This window comes from Melozone crissalis, unplaced genomic scaffold (assembly GCF_028551555.1).
Source record: "Melozone crissalis strain CALT ecotype California unplaced genomic scaffold, PUWL_Pcris_2 ptg000005l_1, whole genome shotgun sequence".
NCBI classification, from domain to species: Eukaryota; Metazoa; Chordata; class Aves; order Passeriformes; family Passerellidae; genus Melozone; species Melozone crissalis.
The window spans coordinates 47,541,857-47,552,500 of NW_026535783.1; the positions used below are offsets into that span (position 1 = coordinate 47,541,857).

At 49.4% G+C, this 10,644-nt stretch overlaps 1 protein-coding gene across 1 annotated transcript; it reads right to left on the bottom strand.

The window, feature by feature from the left end:
• Window positions 1-1,704: 1,704 nt before the first annotated feature.
• On the bottom strand, window positions 1,705-9,689 carry DMRT3 (doublesex and mab-3 related transcription factor 3). Its single transcript, XM_054286750.1, has 2 exons — window positions 9,251-9,689; window positions 1,705-2,669 (listed from the first exon to the last, which is right to left on the bottom strand). The coding sequence occupies exons 1-2, from the start codon at window positions 9,687-9,689 to the stop codon at window positions 1,705-1,707; spliced, it is 1,404 nt and encodes a 467-aa protein (XP_054142725.1).
• Between the last annotated feature and the right edge of the window lie 955 nt (window positions 9,690-10,644).

Below are 10,644 nucleotides of genomic sequence, written 5' to 3' on the forward strand. Positions count from 1 at the left end.
ATAAAATGCTTTTCTGAACAGGTTGGAAAGTTATGCAAGATAAAGTATCTTTCAGTTAATTTATCCCCGAAGGAAAATAAAGTCATTATTTTATTCTCCTTTTTGTGCGTATTTAGTACCTTTATAAAATGAAAGATTCATCATGTGCACAAGACTTACAGAACATGAAATGCCAAATGAGAACACAGGCATTTGTATCAACAATGATGCCAGATAACATGCCTGATACACTTATATAACAGTTTTAAAGCCCATCCGCTTCAGAGTCCGACTTCAGGGTGGCCTCACCTTTTTTGGAGGTGTGGGACTAATCCCCAGACCTGAAGGACCAAAGAGACATTTCATCTGCATTCAGAGGTGTGTTTTGTAAAAAGTCAATTGTCAAGCGTACATAGTCACTTGTGAACAGTTGAAAAAATGACACTAAGAGCTTAACAATCTTCTAAGTGGACATTAAACTTAGAGGCATTCCTCATCAGAAGCAATTCCTAATGTTACTCAGACACACATAAGATATGCAGTGTAATCAACGCATGCAATCATGCAATAAATTGTTCAAACCATTACTTTTCTAGGGGGAAAGGGGAGTTGTCATTTGGCTAAAAATTATTTTAAAGAAATGCCCACTATTACATCCTATTTCTGGTTCTTTTCTACTTCTACAGAATAGGAAAAAAAACGATGCTTCTGAAGCATTGGGAGAGCCTTTTGTTTTCTGCTTTCTGTGATTGTAGCAAGCTCTGCTTTACTCAGCTGAGCTTGGAAATATCTGCAGTACAAATACAAGAGACCTCAGCTTCCCTGATGACGGCTTTTGCCTAATCTCAGTTGCAAGTTACAAGTCAGGGAAGCAAAACCGAGACCTGGAAAAAGAGGTTCCCCCTGACTGCAGCTGCTGGAGCTGGACATTTTAACCCCGGCTGAGAACTAATCAGCTCTCTATCTTCAGAATGTTATTTGCCCAGTATAAATTACATAAACCAAGATCATCATCTTAGTTTATTTTTCTAGAGTCCTTAGCATGCTACATTAACCTGACAATGCTTAATCTGGTGTTCATTTCACAATACACTTCATGCAATTCACAGCTGTAATTGGTTTTACACTGATATTACACATTTCGACCTAGCCATGGGAAAAGAATAACTCTTAATAATATTTCTCTGAAAAGTGTCCAAGCTCAAACGGCACAGAAGCAGCTCATGCTAGTTGCATGTGTGTATTTCTTTCTTCTGCCTTTTCTTTCACTGCAAGGATGATCACTGGCATAAGACTATAAGGTCCTTGTTTTAGTCCATTTGCAATTGAACTATGTTTGCTCGATTTCTTATGTCCTGAGGAGTTCTCAATTATAAAACAGCATTCAAGTATTCTAGTTTAACATCCCCATTTTTCTGAGTTAAGGAACAAAGTAGACCTTGGGCTTCTGTTTCCATTATGAGTCTTCTAGAGTCCCATAACTGGTAGCCATAAAGTCTTCCTTTGCAACACACACTCAGCACTAAAGCCAGAGTATTGCTATTTGGCATTATCCAGTGAAGTGCAAGAAATTAAATAAGTTATGTCTTTATTGCTATAGTACAATACCAAGCAACTTTTGAATACAATTGCAAGAGTTTCGTAGAGCACATGTCCCTCCTCTTAGGGACCAGTAGTTCAGCTGCACTGTGAATATCGCTTAGCTGTCACATGTCAAACGTCAGTCTACGAAGATGTGTTGAGTATTCTTGAGTCTGAAGAATCAGACCTGTCCTCATATTCATCTTCTGTGTAAATTGGTTGCTTAGACACAATTGGGCATCCGTCATCAGGAATTGAAATCCTAGGATCTTCTGACGAGCGGGAAGGAAGGACAGGCGAGCTTCGGAAAACAGTGGCTGAGTTGCCAGAGAAAGGACTGACGTACTGGGACCGCAGCTGGTACTGCTGCTGCAGTGTCATGGTGTTCCACAGGGTGACGTCGTTGGGCAGGAATGGGCTGGACTGGTTTCTTGCCAAAGTGTTCCTCAGCATCAGCGGGTAGCGTGGTGGCTGAGGGAAGGGGTGCTGCAAAGGTACGGCTAGAGGATTTGGCACAATATTACTGGAATCAGCAGAGAACCTCAGAGTGTCGGGAACCCTAAATGCCGAGCCCACAGACCACTTGGAAGATGAAATAGGATAGGAACTCAGTGTGTGTTCAAAAAGATGGCCATTGGAAGGCAAAACAAGACCATCCGATTCTGCAGAAGTTCTCTCTCCACTGGCCACTGAAGACCGGCTGGACAGGAGAACCTCTACAGCACTCACCAGGTCACCGCCACACCCCTTCAGGATCAACTCTAGCACAGCTGGCTTTTGGTTAGGGAAAATCTTTTTCAAGACTTCAAGTGGGGGTCTGTTTGCTTTCAAACTGAATGGTAAAGAAACTGTCCCAGAAGGACCTTCTATCAGGAGGTGGTTCTGCTCTGGGTGGTACTTGGGGCTCTCTGGACGGTTCTCTGTGCTCCCACCATTTTTCTGAACTGCAAAACCAACCTCATCCACTGAAACAATTTCAGGGCTGTCAGGGTTGAAACAACTTTTGGCTTTAGTCATGTCTGGGGAACTCCTTTGGTCTGTGTCTTTGTCACTGTAGGTCTCGGCATTGTCTGCTCCACTTGCATCACCCAGCCGCTCCTCATTCACGTCTGCAAAGAGAAGTCAGAGAAGTTAACAGAAAACTGAGGCCAAAAGCTTTTACAGAGATTTGAGGATGCTGTCTTCTTAAACTTAACAGACCAGTACTCTAAGGGGGGAAAAGTGCTTTTTTTCTCAAAGATCCTGCAAAAATTAAGGTATCTTTGCAACACATCATGAATAAATCTGGAAAAGGATAATGTGATCTAATCTAGACATACTCTGTCTCATTCTCCCATGTGCAAGCAAAGAATGTGATCATTTTTCTGCTGCATCAAAAGTGGTACATCTATCCTTTCTCACTGGTTACAGGCAGTAACACACCACCCAACTGCAAGATTTCTCAGAGGAACTTCAGCACTTTCACATCATAATCCTCACTAGCACCATCTCATTGTCTGTGAGCTGAAGAGGGCACTTAGGAAATTAAAATTCCTCTGCAGCTCCAACAGCATTGATGGAACCACTCCATTATGACTACAGTCTGAAGGTTTAAAAAGTCTTCAAATAAATAAATAAATGTACTCTGGTTCTGAAGAAACTGGTCTCTCCCACAGAAATCAGCTCCTCCCACAGCAAGAATCGCAACTTTTCCTTTAAACTGTTAAGGATATCTGATGCCTTGTCCCATCAAAGCAGATATTCTAGAAAAGTCTGGTTTGGAGAAGACATCTGGAAGTTATTTGATCCAACATCCTCTTCAAACTGGGAGCAGCCTTAGACAAAGAGCAGGTTGCTCATGTGGCTGCTTAGCTGAGTTTTACATAATTCCAAGGAGGAGGAATTATTCCTCACAACCTCTCTTAGCAATTGTTCCAGGTACCTTGCTTTCTGTGTACTGAACTAAGAAGGATGAGACCTGAGTATGGAGCTGAAAACAAGCCCATTGACCATGCTGTCTCCAGACGGACACTCAAAACTCTTTGGTAATGCCTGACCCGAGTATGGAACCCTTTGAAATAAGACTGCTTGTCAGCAAGCAGAAGGGAAGGATGCTTGCTTATGCAAAAGAGGATCAATGTATTTACTTGAGATTGTACATCGTTATTTCCCAAGAACACAGTTCTGCTGGCTTTCCTCATTGAGCACAGTGTTTACATTCTTGGGAAGCATCGATACATGGAGAGAGGATTGTTGTCTAAGCTGTGGCTGACAGTCTACTTTAGCCACACAGGGTAGTGCTTTTGAATGCACAAATGAGAAGGACTATCCACAAAAAACAATACAGCTATTTTTCCAAGCCCCTGACAAATACCCCAACTAGATAAAGTTACTGTAAGAAGCAAGCAAAGGTTCCTAAAATGTTCTGATGATCCCACCTGCCCAACTGAGATGGAACCTGTTAGAGGTGTGCAAGCACCTGAGCCTCACTGCTCACCATCTCCGGCCTTCCTCTCACTGCAGGAACAGGCACGGCATCTTCTCATCAGTTAGTGGGCTAAGTTTAACATTTAACAGATCAGCATGAAAAAAAGACTATTAATGGAATTTATCCAATAGAGAGAAAGAAGTCAGGGTCTGAGCCAGCCTAAGCTGAGCAAGAAGCCACTATGCTCACCACAGTGGGAGTTGTAAACAAAGAGATCCTGGCAGAGCACAGCCTGACAGCGTGTGAGCATGGCAAAGGAAGATTCTCCTCATGAGGATGGCTGTGCCTGGCAGAAACAATGGGCCATCCTAAGAGATTTGGGATGCTGCTAATTTGGGCTGTGGAAGGTAAGTGTGTAGCTGAGGAGTACAGATGCTCTTACAAAAACCTCACTCCTTTCAGCAGGATAACCCATTTTGGGAACTGTTTTTTACACTGGTTATGCTGCCTGTTGAGTGCAAACAGGAAAGCAGTAACTCTGCATGTTCTGTATTAGTGAGGAGGCCAAGTACATTTCCTCTTTCTCATACGTTCAGCGCATCAATCAGCATTAGCAGCCAAAGCAGAATGCAGAAATTGCTTGCCGATAGCAAACTGGCACGTGCATCCTTTTGAGGACGTGCTAAGATACTGGCATAGCTCACCCTTTATTGAGAAAACGTGAGACTCACGCTACCTTTCCCTTCTAATCCCTTCACTATGCATTTATTACAAATCTTGGTGAATATTTATATGTCCAAGGCTTAGTGGGCAGTCTGAGGACATTAAAATACCTTGTCCCTGTCTTGACAGAGTTAGAGAGGCTGTTTAAGGAAGATGATAGCCTTAACTTTCACATAAATAAATTGCACTGTGGTGACTATATTACCATATTACCAAATGTACTGAAAGCAAGGAGAAAGTATTTCAGAATTACCTCATGCTCACGTTTACAGTGTATCTTTACAGGATGAGAGCAAGTAACGCTGTGGAGAAAATATATGTTAATTTAAAAAACCAACCAACCAACAAACAAACACCCTCAGATCAGGTGAGGTATCTCAAATATATTCCCTGATCCTTACAAAATGTTATTTTCAGGATATTTCAGATTCATTTTCTGTATCCTTAAAAATATCCCTGTGAGGCTTGCCTAAAAAAATTTTCATCAGATTCTGAAAACTCATCCCACTGAATTTTGCCTCTTCACCATCAGCAGACCGCACAGATGCTGAGCTTTAGCACAGGGGCAGTCTCCTCATACAGCACAGGTCACAGCGGCGCGTCTCACTGGGCTGCCACACTCCCGGGGACAGACACGGAAAACGAGATTTCGTTGATTTTAAAGTCGCGCGGCAGCTGGCGGCTCACCTGGCCGGCCCTGGGGCTGCCCCCGCTGGGGGCTGCGCTTCAACTGCTTTGAACACCCCCTTCCCGCCACGCTGAAGGCTCGGGGAGGATCAGCGTGCTCCGGGGACTGTCCCCAACCCTTCGTGGGAACCGCCGCCACCGGGATTTTCATTCGTTTAAAACTGGCACAAAAATAGTCATCGTCAAATAAACAAAAATTTGTGAAGATGCAAAATAGTCATTGTCAAATAAACAAAAAATTGCGAAGATACATTGTAAATGTCCCTATGTGGACACTGAATTTTAGGGATATTATAGGCATGTATTAATTACAAATGCTTGTATTTTCAGGTATAAAAATAATTTTCTATTTAGAACAAACAACCCACTGCATCCCTACCAAAGCTTTTTTCCTTTTCATAATTCATAAGTTTTACATGAGGATATTCTCGGTTTCAAGAAAGAAACCTTGTCCTCAGATATTTTTTACGTTTTTGGGCCTTTGGTTGTTATATTTTGTCCTGTCTGAGCTCTGAGGATTTTTGCTGTATTTCTGGTGGTGGCGGTGTTTATTTGGTTTGCTTATTTTGGGGTGTGGGGGCGGCAGTGTTTGTTTTGTCTTTCTGTTGGTTTTTGGTTTTGGGAGGGCTGTTTCTTTGTGTGGCTCTGGGGTTGGATTTTTATGTTTTGTTTTTTATGGGGGGGTTATTTTGTCGTGTGTGTGTGCGTGTGTATGTGTTGAGGCTTTCTTTCCCCCAACACCTTCTATTTCAAATTGCCTGCATTTAAGTATCCAGCATTTGTGATTCCAGGGAAAACTAAGGAAACTATTTTCCTACTGATATAAAAGATGGGGAGTATTCATCAAATAATACACATGCAGGGAGAGATACCAGCCTAGATCAGAGATGCAGGGCAAATTCAGATACACATGAAACAGAACAGTGGGAGAACCGTACATGCATTTACAGTAAAATACAATGCGAATTCAGCACAATATTTACCACAATTCTTCTTGATTATCTATACGTTAATAATCATGGGTCAAATGTTGTAAAGCTGCCAAATACAAGTAAAATAGATGAGAGGGAAAAGCTGTTTAAGTTAATTACTTGTCTGGAAAACTTGTTCTAATATTTTGGAACCAAATTTCAAATTTGCTTCTTCGATATCCCACTGCTGAGTTCCTGTTAAAACAGCTTGTTCTTTGATTTTTAGGGCAGCTCTTTTCTGAACAGATTTTCTTGTATCTTGAAAGTACCTGCTCTTTTCCTTAGTCGTATTATTAGGACAGGCTGATACAGAACTAGCATAACTGCACATAAAGCTAAGGCTATGCTTTTGGTGGGGGCTTTTTTGTTTTCTTTGGGTTTGATTTTTTTACTTTTGCTGTCTGTTTGGAAAGCGGGGTGTTTGTTAGCTAGATTTTGTTGTTAGGGCTTTGTTTAGGTTTTGGGTTTAATTACTTTCACTTCAGACTTTCTTCCCTATATTCGAAGATCTAAATACTCTGTAGGAGACTAAACACAGTTCTCAAATTAACACAGAGACAGATGCACTGCATGAAGAAGCTGGCACTGAAAATATCAGACAACAAATAAGGCATTATATTTACAAATCTTGGTAACTACTACTAAGACAAATATAACACGCACTCCTGTGGGCAGGGAAAGTTCATGAGCACGATATCAGAAGGAGGAATCATTCCAGGTTAGCAGAGGCAGATGCAACAAGGGTAATGCAACAAGGGTAGTTTCAGAACTTCGCAACTGTCCCACTGAAATGGCCGATTGTAGCAGGAACAGAAGCAGACAGATCTGATTTTACCATACATCGGGAAATATCCCTTTGGCAGTGAAAAACTTTTCACGAGAATAACGGGGAGGAAGAGGCTGTGTGTGTGCTTTAGAAACCGGGCGGACAGGAGGTTTATCCTCTTTTTACGGTGATTTTAATACAGTTAATGGAAAGAGAGGAAAGAGAAAAGCCTGCCGCTCAGAGCACGCAGGATAATTGGAAATAAGCAAGTCATGTGGTTAAACAGCGTCTGGTGGAAGGTGGCAGCAGGAACCTCTAAGGAGACCATCTTCCACTTTGCTCTCATGCGTTTTCATGTTCATAAAAAGTGGGGGGAAAAACCCGTCTGTGACAGTCAGGGACGGGGATACACAGGTGAGGTCTGGGTGACCAGAAAGGCTCCCCGGTGGTGCCGGGGTGCCCCGGTCCCCCCAGCCCGGACTCACCGCGGGCGGGGACGGGGGCAGGCGCAGCGCCGACAGCCTTGATTTATGGAGATCTCCGTTATGTTCTGTAGTTTGTTTGTTTGTTTTTTCGCTCCGTAAAGCTATTATCAGAAAGTGCTGACTGGCTGGCAAGGAAGGATTTCTCATCAATACACTTTGATTGTATTTTGCAAAGAAAATGCCTGTTGCTTGGTAACATTTCACTTGAGCCTGACCTTCCCCAAAAGTTATTGCTATCAGATTCGATTTACACTCTCCTCCCGTGATTACTGTAATCTTTTAAACTGGGAAGTTCATACATCAGGGTGAAGGAAAGTTGTGCCTGCAAGTTAATATCGCTCCTATCCGGCAGATTTATATCGTGCTGGCGGATGGGAACTTTCGTTTTCTCGAAGAAGCAAGGCGGGTTTTTCCCCTTCTCTCGCCACCACCTCGGCCTTATCCCCCGCTACCTCCGCGCAGGGAGGGGGCCCCGGCCAGGCGCCGCCGCCTGTGCGGAGAGCGGAGAGGGTCTAGGACCAGTGGGGAATTTGGGGAGAGACCCCCATGCCCGGCCCTGGGCCGAGATGTGCGGGACGGGGCTGCCGGAGGGCAGGCAGGTGGTACCAAGGGCCGGAAAATGGGAAGCGGGTCCCAAACCACCGACATCCTCGCCAGAGCGTCGGACTCAGCCGCCTCGGGCCCGGTGTGTGTCCGCTGCGGTGCTGGAGGAGCAGAGCCCCACGCTGGGGCCCTGGCGGACGCCTCCGTGTCCGGACCGGCCCCACAGCGCACACGGGCCCCAGCAGCGGGCTCGCCACTCTCGTCCCGGGGCACCGCATAAAATTGTGTCACAACTCGTCAGCGGAGCGCCCTGGGCTGGCAGCGGCCTGCCTGCCGAACATCCCTATCGTGAAAGACTGTCAGCTCCCGTTCAGACAATGGACGGGACGCGACTGCGGCTCCGGAGCGTTAGTTTTGCCTCGGGCAAGGTGCATTACGGACAGGTCGCGCTCACAAGGTGCCCACTGCCGGCGGCAGTTTCGGCACCCCCGACCTCTCTCTCACAAGCTGCCCCGGACGCGACCCGCAGGGACAGGACTGCACAGGAGGGCTGGGTTGCCCCGCTCATCCCCTGCCAACACTCCCCTTTCCCTGGTCGTCATAGCTTTGCAGAAGCCTCCCTGCTCCTGGCGCCGCTTTTGGTCCGAGGCTCTCTGTGCAGGTCCTGTCCCGGACGAGGTCCCGCAGCCCGATGCCCGGGGTGCGGGGAGCCGGACCGCGACTCCGGGAGAGAGACCGGGAGAAGCAGGAAGACACGCTGCTGTGATCCACGCGGGATGCGGCCCCTTCCCGGCGGACCTGAGGAACGGGCCCAGAAGCGGCACGTCGGGGAGCCGCTTGGCAGCCGCGACCTTTGCGAGTCCCCTCTACTCGTCTCGGTGGACGCGATTCTGGCTGGGAGCGGGCCGGTCGCTTTGCGGCTCCATGCTTTTTAAGAGTGATAAAGTGTACCCGACGGAATTCCTCTCCATTCCCTTCCCACGGAGCCCGTCGGGTGAAAGCGAAAGCTTTATTACTCGTTCCGGCCCCATCCCCCAGAACCGAGAGCCGGGATCCCAGCCCTCCCTTTCCCTCCTGCCCCGGTAGCGCGGTGCCGGCCCGGCCTCACCTGCCTTGGGGAGCGGCCCCGGGAGCGCGGGGGGCGGCTCGGCGGCCCAGCGAAGGGCGGCGGCGGCGGCCAGCTCGGCGGGGGTCCGCGGCGGCGCGGCGCAGGGCGACGACCCCGGCGGCGGCGTGGGGGGCTCGGTGCTGCCCGGCGGCCCGGGGAGGGAGCGCAGGGAGTCCGGGAGGAGGCTCTCCAGGCTTTCGTTGGCCTGCTGCCGGCGCAGCGCCACCTGCGCGGCCATCACCCGCTGCCTCTCGATGATGAGGATGCACTTCTCGCAGGTGCAGTCCTTGAAGCGGCAATAGCGCTTGTGGCCCTTCAGCCAGGACAGCACGCCGTGGTTGCGGCACCGGGCGCACTTCGGCGTCCGCTGCAGCGGAGCCCGCGGCGGCTGCGACACCGGGCCGCCCATGTAGAGGTACGGGGAGCCATAGCCGTTCATGCCCGCGGGAGGAGCCCGGCCGGCTCCGGGGTGGAGAAGGCCTCAGCGAGGGCGGGCGAAGGCCGGGGCGATGGAGGCGGGCGGCTCTGCCCGCGGGCTCTGCGGGGGGCGCGGCTCAGGCCCAGGCCGGCGGGGAGAGGCACCGCCCGCCGCGGTGGCACGGGCGGGCAGAGCGCGGCCGCCGGCCGGAGCGACACTGCCACTGCCGCTGCCCGCGCCGCCCCGCTGAGCCCAGAGCCCCTCCGACCGCCCCCGCCCCCCGCCCGCCCCCCGCCGCCCTCCTTCCCCGGCGCCGACAGGGGAATGGAGGGAGAGAAAGATAGAGGGAGAGAGGGAGGGAGCAAGGGAGCAAGGGAGGGAGGGAAGCGGCAGCGGGGGGGTCTCTGCCCCGCCGTCGGGGCGGCGGCGATGCCCGTGCCGTGCAGAAGGGGTTCGTCTCTGAGCGGACCGGATCCCCGGCTGCTGCCACCCACGCCCTGGCCCCTCACGGCTCACGCCCCGAAGGCACCCGGGGCTGAGAGATGAGCGGGATCTAGGAGGTTTCTCCGGGCTCCGTGCCCGCTGGGCTCGGCGGCACGGTGTTTGGCTGCTGCCGCCTGTGGCCCGGCGGCGCGAGGTAGTGGCGGGGGGTCGAGATCAAAGTTTTGCCAAAGTTTTGCCGAAGTTTTGCAGCGGCAAAGAGATGCTCGGAGCAGGAGCTGTCCGGGACCAGGAGCTGCCCACAACAACTGGGCGGAATCGGGGTCGCGCCGCGGGGCTGGAGAGCCGCCGCAGACACCTGCCCCCGCGGGCTCCGCTGCCTCTCCTGCATCCCGCGGCGAGACAGCTACCCAAACCAAGCGGGGGCTATAGAAAGGAATATGAAATTCAAGCAAGTCAGGTTGCTTGAAACCTAAACGATAATGTCTGATGCGGCAGACTGGTAGCGTCTGTATTTAATACATCAGACATCTGT